At 40.3% G+C, this 27645-nt stretch overlaps 1 protein-coding gene across 9 annotated transcripts in view; it reads left to right on the forward strand.

The window, feature by feature from the left end:
- The window catches only part of sox6 (SRY-box transcription factor 6), a 132255-nt gene that overhangs the window by 70044 nt on the left and 34566 nt on the right, over positions 1 to 27645 (forward strand). For 8 of the 9 annotated variants that reach the window (XM_035682452.1, XM_035682450.1, XM_035682447.1 and 5 more), the window contains 4 exons: positions 5942 to 6114; positions 7831 to 7899; positions 22967 to 23090; positions 26758 to 26837. In XM_035682452.1, coding sequence (XP_035538345.1) covers positions 5942 to 6114; positions 7831 to 7899; positions 22967 to 23090; positions 26758 to 26837 — 446 coding nt within the window. The remainder of the gene's footprint in view (positions 1 to 5941; positions 6115 to 7830; positions 7900 to 22966; positions 23091 to 26757; positions 26838 to 27645) is intronic. The other variant, XM_035682444.1, reaches the window with a different exon arrangement.

A 27645-nucleotide genomic window follows, 5' to 3' on the forward strand; every position in this document is an offset into this window, starting at 1 on the left:
ATTAATCCTTTTTTCATTTGAAGAACACATTTATGTATGGCTCTTTACTCTTTTATTCAACTATCCGGCCATTTTGTACATATTCTATTTTTTTTCTTTTTATCTTTATTTATATTTTTTTAGCTTGACCTTATTCCATTGCATGCGCAACCTCCAATTTGATTAGATAATGCAATATGGCCAAATGAGCTTTTATGTTTTTTTTTTTATAAAATTCATGTTGGACCCCTCACATTATACACACGACCTGTAGTTCTTGAAGAAAAATCATGCATTATAGCCCACAGATATTCTGACTTTTTTTTTCCACTATTAAAATCATTAATTTTCATGCGGACCATTACTAGTTACACAGATTTTATTTCAGCTTAAAGTTTAAAAGTGAGATTCAAATACCGATCATGCTTTATTATTTGAATAAATTCAGGTAACATTGTTAAAATAGTATCTTATTCTTGTTACTTTGTATATCTTGTGTTACAGAAGTGAATACAGATATGTTTGTGACATAGTTTAAGTTAAGAGTTTTTGTTTTTTTACTTCAGAATCACAGCTGTCTTGCTTCTTCACAAGCCAATCTGCTCTGCTCTGTCTGGACAATCACATTTTCATTTAAATCTTAAGATGCTCCACTGGCATCATGAAGTCAGTCTCCTACCTAAAGCCACTCGTATCTTATATTAGCAAAGATTAAAACAAACATTTATGAACTCTGCTTAGGTCTAATGAACAGAAATGTCTTATTTAAGCAAACTAAGTGGGTGTTCTTATATACTTTCTGAATACATGTACTGGTCTCAGCTGTTTTTGCTTCCTGTTCAGCTATTTCAGTCTGTCACTAGATTTGGATTAAACCCAGACAAAACGCAGGCATTGTTGATATACTTATCCATCAAAAACAGTCTAAAAGTCTTTTGAAAGTTCTCTTTTGCACAGTCCGAGGAATCAAGTACATTCTTCTTTAATTATCAGCTGTATAGGTAAGACCGATGAATAAATGTTCTGTGAAAAGAATGAGATAACTAATTCACTTACAAGGTTTTGCAGACAGTGAGCTGTTGCCTTGATCACTGTCTTGCATGCTTTAAGCGCTTTGTATGAGACGGACCTTGACAACTGTGTATGCTTTTTTTTACTTTAAGGGCACAGGGGTCAAACTCATCATCATAAAGGCCGAAAGAGATGAATAGAAGGATTGGAGACTATCTTTGTTTTCCTGTAATAATCTTTGCCATAGGTGGCCTTGCATACATACATCATCCTCTATGGTTTAAGTTCTTTATTTGTCATATACACTGCAATTACAGGTGCCAGGATCAGGTTTGTCGCACCGTATTATAGATTCAAAGAATGATGCATTCAAGTACTGAAAGACTTTTGGGGAAAATAAGTAAAGTTTTAGTTATTTTTTTTGGTCTTCAGTGTGAATTTTTGGGTCACAGGCGTTTCCTGTGGAGTAATATGTTCAGGTCGAGCCTCTATCTTGGCTTTGATGAAGTACCTTGTCCAGTGTCATGGATAGACAGTGAAGTGCTGGAGCTTTTACATTAGCATAATTATACTGAAGAGTGAAGCTCCCTCTATCATCAAAATATTAGTCTCCATCAGTGTTCAGCGTGAACAGCAAAACCACCGTAGATGAAGTGTGCTTTTATTAATAACCTCTCCATATGCCAATCAGAATATTTCTATAAAAAAATCGTCTGCTGGGCCATTTAAAGGATTTTGATTCTGTAAAAGTGTCTAAAAACACTCACATAAATACTCAAATATATGTGCACACACATATGCAGATGGACATAAAGATATACTGTAAGAAGCTTATAATACCAGACTATCATTAGCATTCACAAAAAGTAAAAAGCTGTTAAAACTCTCAAGCACAAAGATTTAAGTGGTTTTAAAAGAGGATCTGACTTTTTGAAGAAGATGATGGGCAGTGTGAACTAGCCTATATATTTATGCCATATAGGAAAGCTTAGGGACGGAGAGTCATTGCTGCCAGTGGATGACATGTGCTTGTGAGTCATTGCTCATGCTTGTTAATGGTGTTTTATTGGCAAGATTAACAGCTTTTATATCATGGCAGAGGCAGCAAGCCAGGTAAAACAGCTGTTGCTCATATTGTCTTGGTTGTAGGGCATGGAGACGCGTTAACACCATATTACTGGAAACACATATGGCCTTGTAGCATTGCTGAACAAGTGTATATAGTAGTTAAAAGCAAAGGGATACCATAAAACTAACTAACTAGATATTCTAGCTTGGTTTTCTGCTACTTTAGTAAAGGAAAAATGCTTTCATGCTTTTGTTGAAGCAGTTTTATGGTTTTGAAGAAAGGTCTGTGAGCAGAAAAATCTTATTTTGAACACTAAAGAAGGTACCAATAGATGCCATTAGCTTCTACTCAATTGGCTCTTTGTGTTTTCCACAGAAAGATTGGACAAAGGGTCAGATGACCACAGAGTTCACACACGCGTGCATTTACTCAGAGGCATGTACCTTTTATCGATTGGAGCAGCACGCAACACACATCTGTACACACTCGTGTCTGCATTCACGCGCACTTTGGAAGAGAGCAGAGAGACAGCCTCAGCACGCAAGGCATTCAAGCTATGTGCAGCCTGTGTGCAGATACAGCTTGGTACAATCGTAGCATTTAGACAAGTTTTAATTTACTTAGGATGGGCTTGCAGCATATGGAAGCATCCACAATAGCTGACTGATAGAGAGACAAAGAAATTCCAGTCTTCTGGCGCTAAAAAACTCAATTCAGATCTGGTCATAATGGCTCAGCTGTCGTAACCAAAGGAAAGGAAGAGAATAGGGTGCCTTGTGATTTTCCCCCTTTTCACCCTCTCCCTCCCTCGCTTTTCTTCTTTTTTTTTGTGCCTGAATCTTTTATCTGTGTTATTCACTCGGGACTCTTCAAAGTAACAAGCCTCCTTCTTTTTCCCCGGTACTGGACTTGGAACCCAAATTAGAGACTGCTTGATTAGAGCAGAGAGGAGGGAGCCAAGAGAGAGGGAGATGTGGGTATTGGACAGAACAAATCGCACCCCTACAAAGTGCCTTTTATCCAAAGACCCCAAGGCTCAAATACCCCCATCCCTCCCCAAGCAACCATGGCTCTGCTTGTTTTCCTCTTATCATTTATTTAGTCACCCGTTGATGTTTTCTGCCCTACTTTGTGACGTTTAAAAGAGGCAGGAATCTCAAAAGGTGAATGCTGAATGGGCTGAAACTGAACAACACAGCTTTACCATCGCCTCCTCATATGTGTCAATCTAGCATCTCAGAAGTTAACACGGTGGCCCGAGAAAAAAACAAGAAAAGTGCCAGCACAGCTTGACCGCTCACTCCTGGGATCCTCTTCCTGTGTCAGGCTGGTATTGTCCTACTGAGCTTCAGTCGTCTAACAGGAGGATGTCACAACATGTTAGGTCTGGGCCGACTGCTGGGGTTTATGTAGCGCCAAGGCATCTCTGGGCTGTCTGTCTGCCTTCGGAAGCGCAATGTGAGGAGACATGTTAACGGGCAGACCCAGGCCCCACCGCTGTTAAAAGCCATGCAATATGCAGGAAACAGCCTCTTTTGTCAGCAGGCTGGTCAGACACAAGACCACGACTCTCCTCTTCTGCACCACCCAATAAAAGTTTTATCTGCATTTTAAACCTGATCCATAATTTAAAGCAGGAAGAAAGAGATTTTAACACTAACCACTCAACAAAAAACATATGTGCCTGATTTTCTACAAAGTTGTGTACTGTCTTTAATATGAAATTCTTCCTACATGTTTTCATATTTAGTTTTTTAGATGCCAAAAGTTCTATTTAAATCTTCTAAGTCTCCAACATTCACTGCTAATCTGAATAGTTGTGGAATTCTTGTTGATATTTCTGCATTGATTGTGTTAAAAATAGACAAAATAAGACTGAACAAAGAGTTAAATAATTAAGATTAACATTAGCAAAGAGGGAAGGCCCAAATTGCAGTACAGAGGGCAGTTTGGGCTCCCCACACTTCCGCTCAACATCAAAACAATGAGCCCTCTGTTAGTATTCTTTTGGTGTCCGGGCAAGACTGAGCTCTCCACACTCAGACTAGCCCATCATTGGACCCTTAGCACTGTTTTTTTGTAAGTATTTTTTACAGTGTTGACACTCCTGAACTAGTGAGTGATCAGCAGAAATGTGTAATTAGACTGAGCGGGCGTCATTGAGTCCAGATGTTTGGTTCCAAACTCAAGGTCATCTATGCCGGCCCTGAGGCCTGGTGGTCATTATCTTCATCTGGATTATTCTTTCTTTTTATCTTTTCTTTCTCTCTCCCTTTCTCTCTGTCTGCCTTCCTTTATTACTTTCTTTAGTTCCCCCCCCCTTCCCACTACAGTATTGATAGCAGTGATTTATTGTGACAACGACTGATGTATCTTACTGGTGACCTGTAAAAGGCAGCTCCTTCATGGACACAGCCAAAGGTTAATAAAATTGGTGCTGATTGTATCAATTTTACAGATAAGCCATTCACAACAAGTGTAGTCGGGTGAATAAGAAGTCAATTCAGGCCTTGGAAACTGCACGCAGGCCCAATGAATAGCTGCTTTTAGGGGCTTTTTTTTTTCGTTAGGAGGATAAATGGAGAATTGCAGCTCTCTTCCATTGCAGCAGGCAGTGGAGGCAGAGCAAGGCGAACCGAGGTTCAGACAAGCCTGCCAGTAAATTGCCCTGAATGGGTTCTGGAGGTTGACAAGCCCTATTAAGACAAACGGCTTCCCTCATCGGAGAGATAAAATAAATCAGGTGTTTAGTCAAATTAAAATAGTTTGAGTGGAGAGGGCCCCTGGGAGCTCTCAGAGAAACTCAAGACAGATGTGGCCAGAGACGAGAGGAAGACACCCAGGAAAGAATTCAGCTCCTGCTGGCCCCAGGCCAGACTTCACTGTACTGTTATCTGGAGCTCTATGCTTTTATCCTGTCTCTCTCTGTCTCGGTTTTCCCATCTCTTTTTTTGTATGTTCTCTCAGATCAGCTTGTCACACAGGAGTGCAGTGGAAGGAGAGTGAGTTACTGTCTAGCCTCTCACTGGCAATTATGTTGGCGGTGTAAGTCAATGGTAGGATCACTTAGCATTGATTAGGCGGAGGGAGAGAGCAGTGCAGCGGAGCCGCTCTCTCTATCACACACAGTGCGGACATGTGACTGTAGAGAGAGAAGTAAGCCTATTGGTCTGTCGTTGCATTCAGTGTCTACACGTATAATAAAATAAAGAGTGTATTCAGTGTTGATCTTAATGATAGAAATCTCCCTTTAATGATGATTTTCAAAGTGCATTCAGAGCATATTTCAGGTGTGTAAACATTAGTTATTTTTGACAACAATCCTTTCAGAGTTCCTACCCTAATGTGTTGCTGGACTGGCCATATAATGAAAAACTTGTGTAGTTTTCTTTATATTCACCCCTAGTAGTCTGACATAAGCTTCCACCTCAGTTTGACACCTCCCCGCAGCTCTTTGTCTATGTGCCGGGAACAATTCCTTCCCTTTCTTCCAATGAAAGCTGTGAACACCAGCTACAGTAAAATAGACAACTCCAGGCTGTGTGTGACCTTAACACTTTCTGAATTCACTGCAGTTGGTTTGCTGCCTGTGTGGTTCTCTTTGTATGATATATTGTGTACAGTACTATAGCACAATATGATGATCGGTGTGTGCAGCATGGTCACTTTTCTATATTCAGCAGTGTACAATGACCAAGGCCTTCTGCAGGTGTTCTCTCAAAAGCCCACACCCTGGAAACCTTTTGTGTCCTTTTTTTTTATTTCAGGTTTGCATAACACATACCTGTATCTGTGTTTATGACTCAGGCTCTCCACCTTGTGTTTATCCTTTCCACTCTTGACATAGCTCTCTCTCTCTCCCTCTCTCTTTGCCCTCACTAGGTACTCCAGAGAGCCTGGCAGAAAAGGAACACCAGCTCTCCACAATGATCACCCAGCTGATCAGCCTGCGAGAGCAGCTTCTGGCTGCCCACGATGAACAGAAGAAGCTTGCCGCTTCGCAGATGGAGAAACAGAGGCAACAAATGGAGTTAGCTCGTCAGCAGCAGGAGCAGGTAACAGCTTACTGTTTTCTTTTCTCACTTTCACAGTATCTCTATTTGTTTCTTTTTGTACCCCAGATAATCGCCTTTTTATCCCTCACCATGTTCCATATTTGCCACACATTTCTTTCTTTTTTCTTGTTTGTTTGTTTGTTTCTTTCCTTCCTATTTTAAAGCATTCATTCCCCTTCCTTCTTTAATCTTGTTTACTCTATTTCCCATTTCCTCTCTATAATAAACCTCATTAAATACATTTGTAACAAATTGTCACTTGACTCTATTTCATATTAAATTTCATGCCTGAAATATGCCAATAAAATCTTCGTCCTCGATAGGAATTTGGAATAATATTAAATTTAAGAGATGTTATATTCTATATTACCTCTGATATTTCTGTCATGCTCTCTTGCCCACATTTATGCTGTGTGGTAGGAAAAATGTTATTATGACTTGTACTAACAAATGCGAGGGAATGTGTGAATTAAACGTTATATTAAACATGGAAGTCCTCTATATCTTATAAATCGACTCCTATTAGAACAAGCCTGGCATTAGATTTGCAGCGCGAATCAGGCCAATGAGCCATATTGTACAAATCAGCAAATTAGCAGAGGCCATGAAGTGTGTTAATGTCTGGGAAGAAATAAGGACACAAACTATCCACACGGGCGACACTTTTATTATCACCAGCCACCCTAATGGCTATGAGTCAATTATCAGCAAGGAGTTCACTCAGAGTTTTCTCAGCACACTCTCAGACCTTCATGTGGTAAATGAAGAGATAGACCATATACCTTGAAGTGATGCATTTGGTCATAGTACACTAATAATACATTAACAGTATTGATTTCTTTTCCAATCAATGATGTTCATTTGCAAACACTCGACTCTGTGGGGTTTGTAGACATTGCAGCACAAATGAACAGTGGTATAAGATATTTTATTATTTGATCTTATTTTAAAATGGAAGAATATTAATAAAATTAGAGAGAGAGAGAGAGAGCGAGAGGGAGAGAGAGATGGGGAGAGAGGTAGAGCGAGGGAGCCCGCTGAGAGCTAGAATGTCATCAAGCCATCAAGATACAACACAGTAATTAACTGTTGACACTCGTGAGGAAGCCAGCACAAATTAATCTTGACACATTTGCAGACGGCCGATATCTTACAGTGAACACTTTGTAATTATATTTAAAAATGAAAATTAAATGACACTTAAAACTAGGTTGTCATGCTCAATGAAGTGGGCATGTAGAAAGGGGGACTGCTGGAACGAGAAGGATTGTGGTGTGCCTGCTCGTCACTCATGGGTGGCAGGGACCTCGTCATCCGTACACTGCTTGCACCAGTTATCTCCATCATAACCACAGTCGTCTGTCCCGTAAATCATTTATTCCTTTACGACTAATTTTGACTGTATAGTTCAGCCCAATTTGTTTCATGTTCATTTAGAAAATTGAAAGTTTATTTTTGTCAGATTTTTTAGCCATTTGATTATAAATATTTGGTTACTTTCTTCCCTATATTATTTCTATTGTAACCTTCATCTTTTAACATATTCTGAAACACTGTAACTGGCCTGGATAGCATTTAGGAGCAGTATCTCTGCTATTGTGCTTGCAGTTGCAGCACAGTTAATTTGTAATGCTGTCTAAAAAGAGATCAACTTTTTCTGTGCCAGTTTAACCAGGAGATATTTATTTTCCCAACTTTACTTGTGTTTCCAACCAGATTGCAAGACAACAGCAGCAGCTTCTGCAGCAGCAGCACAAAATCAACCTCCTCCAGCAACAGATCCAGGTCAGTGAATGTGTTTCTGTTGGCCCTGCAACACTCAGCAGCTTACACCTCTCACTTCTTCCATGCTGATTACTACAACATTTCTCCCTCTTCTTTGTAATTGGTGTCACCATGAGCCAAATGCCTGGATTCAATGGCACGGATCAATACAAATTAGACATTAAAGTAAATATCATTGCTAACTTCTGTTAGCTTCTCCTTCTCATCTTTTTCTGTTTTTTATATTTCTTGTCTTTTTATCTTTAATTTTTGTGTCACACTAACATTCATCACTCTCATCAAATGTTAATTGCCTGTTGGTAATCGGGAGGGCTTTAAAATATGGAGGAGAATAATTAGCACATCTTAATGAACAAAAAAAAGGGGGTGGTGGGGTGGGTGTAACAACAGTTAATGAGTCCTGTTGATAGAGAAGAGCCTAGAGGTGGGGGACATGAAAGAGGCTGGTAAATGCCTCTGAAACAAGTCACTCCCACACGGGCAACGTGGCATGCTTTCACACAGCACAAGAACTACTGAAAACTTACATTGTCAATATGCTGTGTGGCTGGTATTGTGTATTTATTTATTATCTTGCTGTTCCTTATTTCCTCTGGTATATTTTATGTGTTGCTCTAGATTAAAAAAAAAGTACAAGTGTGTTTGTGTACTTCATGTGTTGCAGCACAGAGTGGTCCAGTGAAAGACCACCCAGGCATGGTCAGACAGTACAGGGTAATCCAGGGTTGGTCGCTGGCAGTGGTCAAGGCTGTGATCCTGGCTGCCTGTATGAAGCTAACGTTATCCTTCTGGGTGTGCTTGGTGTCAGGCACATCTTTCTCCATTCACCTCCTCCTCCCCTGCTTGTTCTTCTTACTGACAACTCCCTATACTGTCCTTTCATTTATCTTTTTTTTCCTTCGCTCTTCAAAAATTAATTTACAATTGTTCCTCCAGCACCTTTAAGCACTCCTCACAGGAGATATTATTGGATTCTTAAGAGCAGTTTCTCCTTATAGGCATTATATGGGACATCATACCCTTACATAACACAGTTGGTTCTTATGATACACAAACTTCTAGTTTCAAACAGCAGTTAGCACAACAGCCAGACTTACTGCCAGGACATCAAAATACCTTTTTCAAGAGCTCTTTGCAAGAGAAAGGCCATACTGTCAACATGTTCTTGTGAAGCCACAAGCCTGGACCTTTCACTTCAACAGTGGACAGTTTATTGGAAAAAGAATTCCATATAACACTCCACTAAGAGAAGCACGGAGCACAACACTCTGTCTAGAAAACACTCTAAAATGAAGTACCTTATACACTACCGAGGGGCTAGTAATAGTCATATCATGGAGGGCCCTTTACTTATGCTCATTGAGCATAAGGGCACAGCCCTAATGCATCTTACTTTTAGAGGCCCTTGCTTTCATTACAAAGTTAAAGGCAAATGATACCTGAAAATTCCCCTTGATGCATAGTTTTGAGAGAGGGTGGGAGGTCGAGTGTGTATGGGAACGTACTTTTAAATATCAATTTCAAACACTTGAACAGAGTCAGGTCCTTTCTTGCAGAGCCCAGTTAGCCAGCCTCTCCCTTGACCAAATGTGCCACAGATCTTCCCGGATAAAAAAAAAGAAAAAAAAAGCCACATCCACAATTAAACAAAAGAGTCACCATGTTCAGTTCACCATCTCTTCCACTGCCCACCAGCCTCTGCTGGCTGCACTTTGCAGACAGAACACCACCCAAGAATAAAAAGGGATCACTCTCAATATTTCACATTAGTTTGATCATGTGCAACATTGTTTATCCATGAGCAAGTCCTTTAAAGCAGGAGATGTTCTCTCCCTCCCTACCCTAGTTCCTTCAAATATCCAGTGTGGTAATGGCCACTCCTCTCCAGTTGGAGTTGCAAGGAGAGTAGATAAAAGAGTCAGGGGCAAGTTAGTGAAGCATTTTTTGCAACTCTGTTTTCATTACTGCTGCCTCTTAAAATGCCCTGGCCATTTTAATATATAACAGCTTTGACTTAATTAGTTCTGTAAACAAGCTTGCAGTCTGTATGTCACAGACTTTTAGCAAAGTGGTAAGCAGTGTTGGGGGATTGAGTTACTCTGCTATTAGCATGGAGAGCACTAAACTTTATTGGAGACCCTACTGACCATCAAAGTCCTTCTGTTTTGGCTTCAGGGAGAAAACCAAGAGAAAGCCTCTTGCTAAGGTCTCATATTGATGATGTAACTAATCACATCAGTGGACATTGTAAACTGTCCAAACAATAAAACCATGGGGACTGCAACTGAAGACTGCTGTTGGCACGCTATGTGTGTGCTTTCAAGGTGCTTTTGCATGTGGACTGAAGGGAATCCATCAGAAGTGTGTAGTTATAGAGGTTTAGTTAGTGAGGTTTGGTGCAAGGCAGCATGCAATTCAATCAAGTTTCCCTTTTGAATAGCCATCTCTCTTTTTTATACTTTCTCTTCATTCCTACAAGAGAGGGAGAGATTTAGTCTTTGTCCTTCGGGATTACAATGTCACTTGTTTTAAGATAGCAGATGTTTTGATTGCAGTGTTAGGGGCTTATCAAAAGTTAAAGCTCAAGGCTTTGTGTGTTTTCCCCTCAGCTTGTTTGTATTCCTTCAGTTCATCCTTGTTGTTGAAATCGTCTTGGCACTAATTCAATCCCAGGATAAGATTAACTCTTGAGTTGATTTAGTTGAAAATTTGAAACACCACCAACAAATGTGACAATTTAACATATATATATATATATATATATATATATATATATATATTAGCAGGGAACTGTTGTTTTTTTTTCTCCCCACAAGTTACTTATCTCTCTGAGTCTGTGTGAAGGCACTGGAAGATTACAAGAAAAAGAAATAATGAGGACACTGTTATGTTTTTCTTATTTGTTTCAGGCTCAGCATCACTCAGGCACACTGAGCATTATTTGAGTCTCCTCTTCATGGTTTTCTGTTTCATAATCACACCCACTTTCTCTTGCTTCTAATGGATGAGCAGTCGCAGCAGATGAGCAGCTAAACAGCATCACGTTGATCATCAGACTGGTGATTCTGTTGGCTGGCATGTTCTTTCATATGAATTTTTCTAGTAATGGCAGAATAGTCTATCAAAGTATTTCTGGGTACAAAATAAAATAAAACTAAATGCCCTCATGAGATGTGGTGCTCTATGAAACTCAAGTGACAGTACTGTTTATAGCCATGCCACAAGCAACGATTCCTTCACCTCTCACATGGTAATGACCCCAGTTCACGTATTCCTCAAAGATGGGTCTGTTAAGAAACAAACTGTGGTTTGACTCTCACACGCAGGCACGCAGATACCCATACACATGCACAGAGGTGATCGTGTACAGTACACAGGCACACAGAAACCCACGCATTGATACACACATCAAGAGAATAAATATTGGTGGAAAGGTCAGGGTGTACTTTATCTTCACAAACAGGCTGGAGAAAGAAGAGCTCCCCAGATGAGACACAGGGACACTGTTAATCCAAAATATTTAATTTAAATTTTGTATCCATTGGAAGCATTAGACTATCATGACATTGTCATTGGCTGTGGCATTGATGTGCCAACCCTGAGTACACTGTGAGATCATTGATCTGGAAGATTAAACCTTTCTATGGGGGCCATTGTCTACCATATTAATATTTTCTATTTTTTTATATTTTCACATGTTTTTGAAGTCTTTAGTGATATGTTCTGGTTTGTTTATCTCCCTTTGACCTGTTGTTCTATCTATATACAATTCTAACCTCACTGTCTGTACATACACACACATTATCTGTTCCTCTGCATCCTACCTTTAACCTTGTGTCCACAAAGATACACAAACACACCTACAGAATGTGTGTATCTCTTCCATTTAAAAAGAGAAGTCAGAGATTAAAAGAGAAAAGGCCAGTATTTTTGTTGTCCACTGCACACTTCAAAGCCCTAAAGGCTTTCTCACATGTGTCTTTAATGGTGTAAAGAAACAGTAGGGGACATGCGGACGATGGTTAAATGCTAAACGTCCCAAGATTAAAAGATGAAATTCAATTATAGTGGCAATTAGCTGCTCACAATGTATAAGGTAGACAGTCTAGAGGTAGATTTGTTTTTTAAAATACATTGCATTGTAAGTTAGGTTATTAAACCATGCAGCTTGCGTTACTGTTTACACAGTTTTAGACTAAATTAGTTTAAAATTAGTTTCAATTAGTGACAAGATTATTCTTATACTGTTGTTTTAATACAGACAAAATTATCTTACATGCTGCTTTTTACTTTGAGTTAATATATTTTTAGAAGAGGAAACAACTAAAGAACTAGGGGAAGCTCTGTAAAAATGTCTTCTGTATTTAGTGGCATGGAGTCTTACACACTCACACAGTTTTAATTATGGCAGTGGTAACAATGCCATTGTCTACCAAGTTATGCACATTTTATAAACAATTTTGGCAAAACTTTAAGTTCCTAGGTAACAATTGTATTAGCTTGACAAATCTAGATTTTATGTGCAGATGTGTTCAAGATTGGTCAAGCTAGATGTGAGACACCTGTCATGCATCTAGCTTGATCAGCAGCTATCATCAAGTCATTCCACACATTTTCAATAAAATCCAGCGGCTGCTTTAGTCATGCCATATTTCATATTTTGTGATGCCGTTGCAGTGTGATTCAGCTGTATGCGTGGGTCACGGTCCTGTTGCAACATATATCCTCACGTCAATGTAAGGTCTTTGTCACTGAGAGGCTGATTACTGGCCTCTATCAGACTGTATTAACTGTTTCCTCCATCCTCACAGTCGCCACACGGCTTGATGCTTCTACCATTAGGTTTTGCAGTATGGACTGCATTACAATTTCTATGCAGAGCTTTTTACTACAGCTTAAGCATTAAACTTTTGTCTAGGGCTGCACACACAAATCATTATCTAACCAGATCTGCCAGCATGAACAAAAAATTCTGTGAAATTGGTGTTTGGTCTATATGATCAGTTGGATTTTTGTAGTACTGGTTTGCACTCGTTTCTTTATTATTATGAAAAAGAATATGCATGTTATCCATTCCAATACAGTAATTTAATGCACTGATTTTGTTTGGTTACCAATTTAGAGAAGCAAAGACTCCAAAACTACAACATTATGGTAAATATTTTAAATCAATCAGATGAGTTTAAATAAACACAGGGCTGTATGGTAATTGCACAATGATAATAGCGCTAATTTGTGTATTCTCAGTTGCTTTTGTTGTTTCCCCGGCACAAATGATTTTCTCAGTGTGAGACTCTTATTAATGCACTGGAGGAAAAAAAAGCACAAAAATAGACATTGTTAAAGAGAATGTGTAAGTCCCCCAATTAGCACAGCTAGATTGGAACTGTTAGCATGATAATAAGAGAATATAATAAGAGAATAATAGAGCAGGGAAATGATCATGTGTCTGTAAGTGTGTGTGTGTGTGTGTGTGTGTGTGTGCGTGTGTTGCTGTGTGCACAAGCGTGTCTATGCAGATGCTGTGCCGTCAGAGCTTTTCCTTGTGTTGAAAAGCTCTGTGTTAGCCTGCTAGTAGGATTATGTGGGGGCATTAACAGCCTAGTCAGACGGGCTTGGCTCTCGCCCAGGGAGGCTCAGTCCAGCATGTTCATCCTCCATTTAAGGAGACTGTTAGCTGATGAAGATGTGCACATGCAAGACTGAAGATAAAAGAAAGCCGTGACCCGACTCATTAGCCTCTGTGATTTAATATATTGACACTTGGATACAAATAATTCCATTTAGTGGACTCTGTTGGTGGGGAGGGAGGGATCAATTTAATTACTTATGAAATGTGACTTCTTGTCAGGAAGCAGAAGAAATGCTGACGTTAAACAAAGTCATGGGAAATTTAAACAATAAAGCCATCGTGGCCCCGTTAAAACTTAATGATGCGCAAAAAAGGTGTAATAGATACAACCTCAGCAATGGCAGTAGTGGTTTGCAAATGAAGTTAAGTGGATGAACAGTTGGTATATAATGTCATTTGTCTACTAAAACAAATTCTTGCGTTAGGAATATAAACAGTAGATTATGTTTGAATGGTCTGGGGTCTGTGGGTTTAGTCCCATTATGGAGTGATTCTGCCTCCTTTTTTCTGGATGAAATGCACCATCTATTTGTTTAACACTTAATTGTGAAGCTTTAAGTACCGGTACACAGGCTGGGCTACAAATGCTGATTTGCTGTAAAGTAAAAAGATGAGTGGATGTTGTGAAAACTGGGTTTAAAAATAAAACATGGGTATATCCAGTCTCCTTTGTTGTAAGTGTAACAACTGATCACTGGCTTTATTGAGTCTCGTTAGACGCAGTCAAATGAAACATATGCTTGCTTGTACTGTGTCTTTGCCAATGAGGCAGGAATGTAGACAAACATAGATCCATTATTGATGTAAATTACACAATAAAGCCATGCTTTTGTGTAATTGGCCTTTGTATTCAGACACCTCAGCAGTTTAAGCAGCGATAATTAAGAGGCTCCATCTGAGAGGTGCCACATGAACGGCTGTAATGTGTGAAATCACACCTGAGGGTCTACTAAAAATTAGTCACCTGAGGGGTTTGTCAAGCAGCCATGGGATGGGTTAATTTATGACACAAACTTCCAGCCTTCTATCAGTTTTCACAAGTGACAAGAATAATCGACACAAGACAGAAGATTACGACGCAAACGGAAATGCAAATTTGCCTTTTAAATGAATCATGGTGCTAAATAATCCTGATAACTGAACATCTTATTCCTACATACAAATAGGATGAATGTAGCACTTTTATGTTTTAATATCACTATAACGCACCTGTTCTAAGCTCCACAAACCTTCCCTGGATGAAGGCAGAGCGCCTACACTTAACATCCATTGTACCCCAAACCCTCATAAGGAAAATATCAGTTGAGGGAGAACACATCCTCCAGTGTGATGTTGATTTAGTTTCCTCTCCCTCACTGCATGGACTGTGTTTTCTTTGCTAATGTTGTGCAAACTGTTTTGTCTTTGCATTGGCTTTGCGTGGCCATCATCCTCAGCAGTGGGCACACTCACAGGGAGAAGGAGCTGCATTAATAGGCTCTACTGTGTACGGACAGCCGGCAGGGAGAAAGGGGCGCGTGTTTTCTTAGGGCTGGGGTGGCAAAGCAAAGCATTCAGCCCATGGCCAACGCAAAAAAGGAGCTTTTTGTTTTTGGAGGCGGGGGAGAGTCCAAGCATTCCCTGACAGAACACAACGAATGAGCTATTTTGTCCTCCACAGTTTTTCATATAAATGGAATTCTAGAATTTTATTTCTGTTTTTATATCCACTTTGCCAAAGTACCTATTTTTTTTCTTTTCAGTATTTACTTGATTTCATTGCTAATTCTTAAATATAATTAAATCTTCATCTTATTTCTTGTTTGATCTTTACAAAAATGTTTTTTCCTGACGATCATTAGGAGATGATATTTGAGTATGTTTCAAAGTCGCAACGCACTTGTGTCTATTGCCCCTCCTGACAGGCCTGCTCTCGGCTGAACAACATAATGGGCTCTGTTGTTTTCTGTGGCCCCAGCAGCTGGGAGGTAACAGTGAGGACAGAGCCTCAGTCTATGATTGGAGGACAGGACAGAGGGGGAAACCCAGCCGTAGTGTGGACAATACCATCACACAAATTAGGGGTGGTATTCTCTTTCACAGTCAGACAAAATATTTTTTTTTATTGAAGGTTTTTCCCTCAAATTTTATAATAATAAAACCATAGATTACATACATACAAACCAGGCAATGCCAAGTTCAGAGGGAATTTATATATATTTTTACAATGATTTTATATAATACACAAACAGTGAACAGCCAGAGTATATATGTATCTCTGCTTGGTCCAAAGTGTTGAAGATGTGATATTTCAAACCTTTACAGACACATTATTTCATAAGCCTCACATACTTAAATCCCTTTATTTCCCACTCCCCCTACACTGTTCACATCACAAGGCTGGAGCTGGCTATCTGACTAGTCCGTGTCCAATATTCTTTAGAACCTCACTCACCCCCCTGCAATGAGGGTCAGAGGCGTTTCACTTATTCCGATTTCCATACAGCGAGGATGTATATGCAGTATAATGATGCAGGCCCCAAACTCACTTGTGGGTTTGTTTATGTCTGTTCTCTTCTTTCCCGTCATTACACATGCTGTTTGAGGGAGTCCCCATGGATTTAGCCAGTTTAATGTGAACCCTCATTTTATGGCCAGACCTTGAAAAAAATATTCATTCTTACTTCCATGTATTCCCCCACCCTCCAAAAAAATTATATTATCTGGGAATACAACACTGAATTTGCTGTTTAAAATAATCTGAAGCTTTAAGGGTGTACTGCAGGATTGTGTTGCTGTGTGCACACAATTGATGACATACATTGTGTCAGCAAGTAGGAATGCATATTTTAACTAGATCTAATATCTAAATGTTTTGCTAGTTCAGAATCAAACACAGACAATGTGATGTAATACAGAGAACCTAAAAATACACCAGTTAAATAGTTTTAAACAAGAAGAACATACCTTAAGGGCTGACTTCTCCATAAACAAATGTTTTAGATGGGTACATTTAATTTAAAGAATTAGCACAATTTGCTTTATGTACACAATTGTACATATGTACACAAAAACTTACACAGATCACATTTCATGTCATGTCTTGATATTTTTTTATATCAATGCATGTTTTAATATTCTGCATATGCACTTATATTTATGTTTATTTTACTTATTTCTGTCTGTCTATTTTACCATTTTGAGTCATACTTAAGGTCAAGATTTTGCTCTTACTACATTTCACTTCAAACATTTAATACTACAACTACTACTAAGTAGTGTGCAGAAATCCTGTAAAGTCCAGGCAGTGTACTTAAGGAAACAGTAGCCTGTAGTTTTATCCACAATGCCAAGGAAGTCAGGAGGAACGATGAGATGGAGGAGGACTGGAGTGGGGGGATTTGGGGTGGGTTGTGTTAGGCAAGTCAGAGGGTTGGACTACCCTGCTTTCAAGCTCCCATCGACTTAATATAGACATATTGGAATGGCTGTTTTCCAAGAAGGCTTGTTTTACTGTGTAAGGAATTAGCGGAACAAGAAGTCATCTATTGGTTATTCCCTCTGGATGGGCTGACCTCACTCAGTGTCTGGATTTGCTGCACTTTATCCTGAACAGCACTCAGTGTAGCACACACAGTCATGACTGATGTGCAGTGTTACACTCAAACCTGAGCAAACAGAGCCTACTGTCAGACTTCGAGCTGTACCCCAACAATTCAGAGAAAATATGGGAGTAGTTTCAGGCTAGTGCTTGTACACTGTTGATCTTTGGCTTTAGAGGTCTGTCTTTTACTTTTGCAGGAATGGGTTCTGTACAAGGATTTTCAGATGCAGGAAGGAAGTGAGGAGAAAGGTCAGAGACTTGACCAGGACAAGGGCCCTTTGTTAGTGACCTGAACCTCTCCAGTGTATTTGCCCTCCCCATTCCAGTGCGCCCATTTTCAGAGCAGACAAGCAGGAATAATGTGTTTCAGTCTAGTGGGTGGTAATATGAAGACCTTCATTCAAAGGGAGAGGTCTGGAGCATCAAAGTCTGGTTCAAATCTATTGATCTATTTGTCTGATTACCATTAGCTGCAGACAAATCCAAACACCATCACATCTCTGTTCGATCAATGTGTATGTCTGCCATGTAACTGTTCACTGTACAGTAGTACTATAACCAACTGACAAGTGACCTGTAGTAAGGGAGTAATATGTGCTTAAAATTGTTTCATGGGGGAACAAATCCTGAAGCAACACAGAGGATTCAGCAGCAGAAGTGCTTCTAGTGAGTGATTTTCCTCCTGGTTAGGCTCCAGTACAGTGTACACCCAGCGGGCTGTGTACACAGTGGCGGGTGTTAAAACATATCCTGCTGTCTAGTGTCAGTTTTACTGTGTGTGCTGCTGTTGGGATGTAGCCAGACTTGCCAGCTTCCTCAAGATCACTTTCCCTTTAAATGGATCACAAAAGGTGATTTCTATTCGCAGGCGTTTGGTGTGTAGCTCAGTGGAGAGCAGGGGGGGAATGAAGTGTGAACTATCAGGTCTTACAGCAACAGCTGGAGTCTATCCTCCATGAGTGAAATTACAGAACCCCTCCTATAGAAAATGTGAAAGAGAAGGTTAGTGAGAGCTGCGGATCTGACAGCTACTAAAGTGTGGAAGTAATTTTTATTAAAATGAGATGTCAGTGAAACGTGAGCCCTCCTCAAAATGATTACTGGTGATTGTGATCTTTTCCTAATGGGAAAAGCGCCTATTATAATCTAAATGATTTTACAGAATTAAGAACATCATCACCTTGAGCTTTTTGGAATTTTTTGGCTACTTGCGGTCGACCTGTTGTCAGTATTTAAAAAAAATACGTGAAGGGGTTCTACTTTTACAAGACAAATGAATGCGGATTATATACAAGATAAGCATATGATTGAGAGGTGTGTTAAAAGGTGTCAAGTAGCAATTAATCAGGATATTAGACCCAGAATCTCACAGGTCCTTTCAAGCTAATAACCATGAAACACTGTGAGAATGAGGTAGATGTCTGGTTTTGCCCCTTTTGTCTTTTAATCTTGGTAATACTGACTGATTGTGGCAGTAAAAAACAAAAAAACTCTACCGATTTCCTTCACATAGCGCATTGTGGTCCATAGCGAGTAGCAAACTTGTGCGTGTGGATCAGTGTGAGGGGGTTCAGAAGGAAAGCCAGCAGGGGTTTTTAGGCCTCCTGGGTGCTTTGTAGAGGCTATAACAGACAGTGAAGAACATGGGTGTTGACAGGGGCCCAAGTGAGTGCTGTAATGCGCTGTACATCTCCATTTGCGCTCAGTGTTTTGGAGCTGCTTGCATGTCTGTTGTAGGTGAATGCTTAAACATCAATAAAAACAAAACCACTCGTGTTTTTCATTAGGACGAATAATGTATAGTTAAAGGAGCTTAATGCAGGTCTGTAGAAATATTCTTTGTCTGTATGAAGTTTTTTTTAATCACACAGCTTGTTATTAAATAACTATAAAACTGCATCTTTAATCTAAAATATGTTAAGTGCTATCTGTATTTCACCACAAGTAAGCTTTATAGGAATAATAAAAGATAAATGTAGTAGTAGCAAAAGTACATCATTCATGGGTTAATGCAGTATTAAAATTTGAGAGTGTGTACGAGTGTGTGTGTGTGTGCATATTGCATGTGTTGTAAGTGCTAGGAGAAATAAAGGGAGCTCTTTCAAGTCTACCCTGTCTTTTACACCTCGTGTATTTACACATCAGAGCTGAGAGTCTGTCTGAGCCGTCTGACTCGTCCTCTGCAGTCTGACCCCAGGATGGACTGAAGTTAAAAACCACAGTACAGTCAGTCGAGCTACTGTAAGTGCTTTATGTAAACTTTGTTAGTTTAGACTGTTTAAGTTTTATTTGCTAAAATTAAGGATCATTTAAAAAAGAATGAATATAGCTTCTCTCACTAAAAAACAATGATGCAAAAATAAAAGAGAGTTTGTGCAAAAAGAAAGTTGTCAACTGTTGTGACTGAACTAAATATTGGAAAAATAATAAATAAATAAATACATTGTTCTGTAATTTTTCCTCCTTAAAAAAGCAAAGAATAAAACCTAATTAGCTCTTCCATAATATGGTATCCATATAATATTCTACTCACAGTAGAACAAGTCGGTTCTATTTATCAAACACCAGCGTCTCCTTGAGAGGGAAACAGATTGCTTGCTGGCCTGATACAGGCTTCATCCGGTCATCTGAATTGATGATACATGTTGCAAGGCGGCTGAGTTCCCCCAGAAACCTCTGTTGGAGTGCTTGCTGGCAGAGACGGGGGCCTCAGCCAAGTCTGTCTGACTGATCACTACAGATGCTCCTCTTCAAGTATTCCGAGTCAGATCCTTAGTGCTGGGTCTTGAGGGACAAACAATAGCACCTGTTCCTCATAAGATAGCCCATTCATGTATCTTTAATGAAGCCTGGGGGCAGATGGTGTGAAATGACATTATCCAGTACTTAGCAGTGCTAAGACAAAAGAAGAGCAGTGCCAGCACAACAATGCCGCTGTATTTACGAGGAGAAGGGAGGACGCTGCCCAAGTGCCCTGCTCACATCTGCTCCACTTCATTCTCCAACTCTTCAAGATCATCTTGGCAATAGAAATATCCTGGGCACTCAGCCCATACATAGATGAACTTGAGGGTAACTCTTAAAGGGGGGGGGGGGTTAGCTTCAGAGGGAGAGTGGAAGCCACACATGTGTACACAATTTCTTTCTCTATGTTTTTTAAAATATAGTTATTATTTTTCTTCTACTTTAATTTAACAGTGAAATAAAAAAAGCACTTGTTAAAATGTTATAATATGCTCAGCCACTGTGGCAGCTGTTAATTGACAGCTCAACTAACCTCTACTATTTGTTGCCACCTTGAAGCTCCTCAAAATTTGATTTGCCTTTCTCTGACATTAGTTGCCGTAAATTAAACTTTAATGCGTGGAGCTCATTACTGCAAATCACAGCCATTCAAACTCAATGCATTTATTTCCCCTTCAACACACATTCACACCCTGTCTTGCCTCAGTGAATCTTGTATATTCTGCTCCATATTTTAAAATAATAATAGTAATAAAAGCTGATATCCCAGATGAAATGGTATCATTTACATTTAGTGCCGGAGAAAAGTACGTCCAATGCCATTTGCTGATGTCTCTCAGTATCTATATACTGTATATAATCAGTATATATATCTCATATCTCAACTCATATATATTAATTTATGTTGTCACATTTGTTTTTTCAAATAAATAATAAAAGCAAATAAATTATGGAATAGTGTAAAAGATAGAAAATATTTAAATGCTGTTTTCATTGTGTAGCATTTTACCTTGTGTGAAGTAGCTGTTCTCCTGGTTGTGTTTTGTTGGTATGATTTGAAAAGAATGATCATAATTGTGCTTATGAACATCCTTTACATTAGACCAGTACGCTTTAAGCTTGCATATACAGCAGTCTCGAACAGATGTTTTGACTTAGGTAGGTGTGTTATGTGAATTTCCGACCAAGACAAAATAAAGACAGAGAGCTGTGAATGATTTGTTCACTTTGAAAAACTGATTTAAAAGTAAAACATCATCACCTCTTGAAATGTAGTGAGACATACTTTTGTTGTATCAATTTAGCTATAATATTTGACAGTCAATAACTTTACCAAAAAAAAAAAAGACATAACTTTTAATTTACTACTGATGCATGTTAGTTAATTCATGAAAATGTATGAACTCCCATGCAACACACTTGTAACACACTTGGAGGGATGTGGACTTGAGGGAGCCCTTTTCTGCCCTGTGACTACCGCACATTCAGCAACAGACTCCATCTGGTTTTATAGTCCAAATACACAGACAGAGAAAAGCTGTGTTCCCCAGTGTCTCCCCCCCGCCTGTCACTGGCCCTACCTCATGTTGTGACATTAATTATTGTGTTTTTCCATATGTTCCATACATGCAAGGCCAAGATCCATCTTTCATCCATTCAGCCTGGAAACTTGGAACACAAATCCCTATAAAGAAATGTTTTATTTAAGGTCATTTGTCGCAGTCTCCTTGGCCATTTATTTTTCTTCAGCAACAGCACATTTTGCAGAATTAGTTTTTGGAAGAATTACATACTTTTCTATTCTTCTATAATGCACTTTCTGCCCTTGCACTTCTGTAAAAGCTCAGTAGACATAAAATGGTTCTATTTATTTAATTTTCAGTCTAGCTCTGCACCTCTGGACAGATCAATAAAGTAGTTTTAAGTAGGTTTAGCGTGTTAGCTGTGAGAGAAACTGGGTGCAACAACTCCGGTAAAGGGTCTACAGGGGGAGCAGCATGGGCTGAAAAAGTGGAGATCATAGCAGACCTCAGCCAGAACATGGGGGGAAAGTCATTGCTCAGAGCAGGTTGATTTCATGCCCCAATGCAGCGGCAGTAATTGCACCCAGACCCGTTTTATTGCGAGTTGATTTTAAGGAGGGATGAATGGAGAAACATTCTGTAAAGTGTTTATTTTGGGGGATGACCTTTATTAACCCATTTTCCAGGCAGGTTCCCCTGAGGTGGCCTGGCTCAGTGCTAGATTAACCCTCGCAGGCCCATGGTAGTCGGGCTGCTCCCCATCATAGAGTTTCAGGAAGCAGAGAATGACAGTAAGATTGGACCTTGCAACATGTGTGCAAAACCCCCACACACCACTTTTGAGACATAAGCTACTCACCCACCCTTGACACACACACACAGGGAGTTTGTGTTGATATTCCCAGTAGGCAAGTCAGCAACAGACTGGATGATGAAGGTTAATATGTGAGTGAAACAGACAGTCAGAGAATGACATTAAAATCAAATACAGCAAGTACTTTTTCAACTGCCTGCTGTTTTTCACTGCTGAAAACAGAACACAAATTATTGTTTTTGTTATTGATTGTTTTTGATTTTTTTTTATCATCTAAAGAAATCTAAGATTATGTGAGTTGATCTTTCCTTGAGTGAGTTTGTGTGTATGCATGTACAGTATATGCTGATATGCACCTGTGTAATACATTCAGTAATCCTGATAACATCTACTGCAACAGCAAGGGTGTTGGTGAGTGCTTATTTCCACACGTATAGAACTTTTCTTCAGAAGCCGTACGGATCTACTGAGCCTCTCTGTTCTCTATCCTGCATGTCGCTTTCTTTAACTGATGCTGGAACAATTTGCGTACACGGGGCCTTTGATGTACCGGAGAAGAGAGAGAAGAGAAATTATAGTTTGGATTAAGAGCAGGGGTAGCTTGGCCAGGTATTGTGTGAGCACACGAGGGCCGTCATTGCCACAGAGCCCCCTGTCAGCGCGTGTTAGCAAGAGCTGTGATCTGGCCTCCCCCCTGAGTGGGCTCTGTGTTTCTGTGTACCATGACTATGCTTAGGCCTCTCTCTGATCTCCGCTCCCTATCTGTTCAGCAGGTCCAGGGTCACATGCCTCCGCTCATGATCCCCATTTTTCCACACGACCAACGCACTCTGGCAGCAGCAGCCGCCGCCCAGCAAGGCTTTCTCTTCCCTCCAGGAATGTCTTATAAGCCAGGTATGCTTGCAACTTAAATCTTCATTTTATCCTTCCCCCTTTCTCTTTGCTTGCTATGTCATTTCGCTTACACTGTAATTCAAATTATATTATTACTGTTAAAGTTGCATAACAAATGTATAGCAACAAACAAATGCTTGAATCACTCTTGAGGCCACTGACATGCTCTGCTCTGTCTGAACTTGGACTCGAAACCAAGGCCTGGGAATGTTCTAGTCGATGTGGAACAATAGATATGGGTAGAGAAGCAGAGGAATGTAAACATGTCTTCAACATTAGAGTAGCTTTAAGGAGTGTGTTGGCTGCCATTGTCTTCAAGTATCCACTGATAGAGATCCAATAACACAGGAGATGAACCTTGCATGAAAAGTCTTCCTATTGTTATATGTCTAAAAAGCAAGTCCCCTATTACAGTTTAACAAAATCATGATAGTGAAATTAAGTAATTAAAAGACAATTAAAAGGTGAATAGTTTATGGCTGATGTAAGGAACAGGTTTTCCCGCACGTATAAGTCTTTTCATTGCCTGTAACGGCATGCCTCTTTCTCTCCCTTTGTCTTTTGAATTGAGTTAAAGAGAAGCCTTCCACAGCCTTCAAAATAAAAAAAATGTGTTTTTGAAAAATTGTTGCAACATGTTGACTGATGCCCTGCCAAAGCAGTAACCTCAAACACCCTTGTATCCTTGTGAAAATTAAAGATGTGCCACCACATACTACTGTAAAAACATCCATGGCCTAAATTGCTGCCTGCTTCTCAGTCTAAGCTTTTCACCTCACATCGCCTACTAGGTCCCATGGCCCAGCAATATTTAGACGTGTCTATTACTTATTCAATCAAATTAAACTGAAATTGTACATTTAAAAAAAATTTTTTTCCTATTTTTGCATCAAAGAGGAAAGGATTTATGAGTCAGCTTGTAAAAGGAAAGTCCTCTTGTCCATTGTAAAATAGCACCAGAGCAAGGAAGAGGACTGAAAACGGAAAAAGAAACACTAGGAAGTCAGCAGGTTTGCAGCAGAACATTAAAAGGTGTGGTAGTGCAGTTAATGAATTAACTATAAAACCACAGGATGAAAAAGAAAGTCAGCTATTTTGGAACTATGGAGCCATGACAGCTTAAACAAAGTGCCTGAGGGGGAGACTTTTACCAGTGTGCTTCCTGCAATAGGTTTGACACGGAAAATGTTTTAGTTCAAATAACAGGAGCTATTATGGAATCATGGTCAGGGGTCGCCATGTGTATGGTTCCTGCATAATTCATGAGTTCATGGAGAAATAGCAAAGGGGTTCTGAAAATGACTCTTGTAGTCAGGAGAGGTTTCAAAACCTCTATTATTTCCACCCATCCAACACAATATACACAATATATCCAGAGAGTACAATGTTATCACCACCACCTGCAGCGTATACAGGATGCCACTGTGTCCTTTCTCCATGAAGTGAGTGGCCAAGCATTCACTTCCAAGACTAAGGCACACTAATCTGATGTTATCATTATGAGACAGCTCCCAGGGACCACTGCTTATGACCCCCAGCCCTGTGGTGCTCACATGGCAACAGAGTCATTCTGGCACCATGGTGGTAAGTCATCACCCCATCCACTGGCTGTGCTCAATGGCCTGGTGTTGCATGGTAGACAAGCACAGTCATAGAAACACCAACTCCTCTTTTAAACAAATAGATACAAGTTGGACTTCCCTGATTTCCCTTCAGTCTGATGTGCCTCTAATGGACCTGCAGAATGACCCCACAGTCTTTGGGCTCCAGTCTTCCTCGTAGACATCCTGCTGGCAGTTGACAGTTTCAACACATTTTTAACTCAAATCAATCAAATTTACTTTTGTTTGTCATTTTTGTTTTACCGTATGGCCTCATCAGATCTACTTCAGAATGACAACAATGTAAAAAGAAGTGCCTCGTTTATGTGAGCAGCTTCGGTAATTCAATAAAATGTAAAAGCCAGTGAAAAGTTTTGAGGGTTGCAGTCATATAGGTTATTCATCATCATTTGATCTGGTCTAAGAAAGGTCTCAGCTGCATCTGTCAGCTCTCAGCAGATCTATGACTTGTATTTCATGGCACCACATGAGCGGGGAAATATAGACTGTTGTGACCATGGCGTCACCTGCACTACTCCCCTCCCCCTTAGAATTCAGAGTCCAGGTTCTGGGCATGGGACCAGCCATAGCCCGTTAAAAAAAACACAGTTTTAAACGTAATTCCCTTTCACCAGTGACGCTAACCTGGCACAGTGCCCATTCTGCTGGAGTCTGGTGCCTCAACACAGACTGTGCGTGCACCCAAGACCCAGGCCTTGGAGCCCGAGACCCCCCAGCGGCCGTGGTGTGCTCACTTAGCGCATGACCCTCTCCAGGTTTCACATGACATCTAAAGACATCCAGCCATTTATTATTCCCAAATCCTACGTCACAGACAGCATAGAGAGAGGGAGACAGAGAGAAAGCGATACCAAAAAGAGAAGGTGTAGAAATAACCACAGTGCACCCCCGCACATTCAACCCAGCACTATTTGAAACCACTTCTGCTGTGTGATTTTATTTGCTACTAAATGGGGATTGAATTTCCATGGCCTGTATCACATTGTGCTGTGCTGTACAAGATTGCAAAGTGAGGCGAGCGGGCAAAGGCAAAGTGAAAGAGAAGGTATATACATTTACCTTGTCTGTGGCTTAATGGCTCCATATGTTTGTGAGAAGAAGTGACAGGCAGAAGTGGGGTCTGAGCGAAGGCCAACTACCCCTCCCCGCTCCCACTGTGTAGCCCACCTCCCCTCCTCCAGACACATGCTTCAAACCAACCTCCCCTCTACGAACGCTGGGCTGCCCTGTCTCACTGGGGCTGTTCTGTCCGTCTAAACACACTAGGTTGAGTGTGTGTGAAAGCGTCTGGTACTCAGTTATACACCCCCATGGATATCACTCATACAGCAGCCGTTTTTATATCCCCGTCTGACAAACGTGCTGATGGCAGGCCAACAGTAGTGAACAGTAATGAATAGCGCTGCTATTTGGAGACCAACTCTTTCTTGCTTGATCACAGTGATATGTGAGATGAGAATGTGTGGGGTTTTTAACCTTGTTATTGTGACTGCACACTTGTTCTAACCAGTTCGCCTACAAGTGCTTTCACTCTGCTGCCAAAGCTATCACTCAGAAACAAACAATGTAGTGTTGAACAATAGCCAGACAAGTCTACAGCTGTATGAACTGCCTGAGAGAACATGCTGGTGCTTTTACATAATCGCTAACTGAATAGCAGTGGAGATATTCAACATTTATTCAGAACAAACGCACACACACACATGCACACAAACACACATACACCTTAAAAGAACTCCTAACTTGTTAAACTATGTCGTAGTTATTGTTGTCATGGTATTTTCCAGGAAGAGTACTGTGCAGGTGGAGGAAGGAGGGAATGGTGTGAAACGTTCCTAAGTAATCCTGCTCCAGTCAAACCAGCTTAGCCTTTTGTTAATGCAGATGTTTGGGCTTGAAGCCGAGGGCTCGTTGCAATGTGCCACATTGCTGTGGCAAAGTAGTGGAGGGCCCAGGATCTGTGTTGGCACTTGCCTGGTCGCTGTGGGCCGGCTCATTGTCTGAACCTGTATGCATTGTTGTCTCTCTCTCTCCCTCTCTGACAGGTGATAACTACCCGGTGCAGTTCATTCCATCCACAATGGCAGCTGCAGCAGCGTCAGGACTCAGCCCCCTCCAGCTTCAGGTATGTACAGTACTATGACAAGGAATGCTAGGGACGCCCGCCAAGCCCAGGGCAGAAAGGATGGCTAAGCAGCTGTACGCTAAGTAATGAGCTGCACACTAAATAATCCTGGAGGCCCCCAGCTCACACACGCTTATCACCTTACATATGTAATTTATCCTGTTTCATAGAGGATTTATCCCCACTAGCTCTGCCAGACAGAGGAGTTAGGAAGATAATAGTTATTAGAGGGAATGAGAGTCACTTTGGTTGCCTTAATCACCTGCCAGTGAATTTATCAGAAGACAATTGACTGTGTAAGCAAAGAATCTCCTTCCAATTGCTTTTATCTAGTAGTAGTAGTAACCATTGTAATATTTATTTTTATCTCTGTGAGGGAAAAGCAGAAAATGGGCAATATATGTGTGTAGTAAAACCAAACTCATGGTATGTTTTACAAAGTCAGGCTGAGTAGGGGTTTAGAGCCACAGAAAATGCTGGGATAGACTCCAAGCCCTACAGGCTCCTCCAGGACTTTTCTCACACATCATTTAAAAGCTGAACCCAGGTCAGGGCTTAACCTGAGGCCATAATGTTTAATATAGATAATTATCTATTCTATCCTTCAAGCTGTTATGATTATGAACACTACTGTTACCAGGGCTTTTCTCAGCCTGTGTATGATCTTTGTTTCCAAATTGGTGATAATGATTCCCTTGCTGACTTTTTACTGACTTTTCTTTATATAAAAAAAACCCTTAACTATTCAGCTACAGTGCTGCCCATTGCTTTTCTAAATATCAGTTTCCTTTGCATTTCAGAGTAATTG

This window comes from Morone saxatilis, unplaced genomic scaffold (genome assembly GCF_004916995.1).
Source record: "Morone saxatilis isolate NCDOM2014 unplaced genomic scaffold, NCSU_SB_2.0 Contig11, whole genome shotgun sequence".
In the NCBI taxonomy this organism is placed as follows: Eukaryota; Metazoa; Chordata; class Actinopteri; family Moronidae; genus Morone; species Morone saxatilis.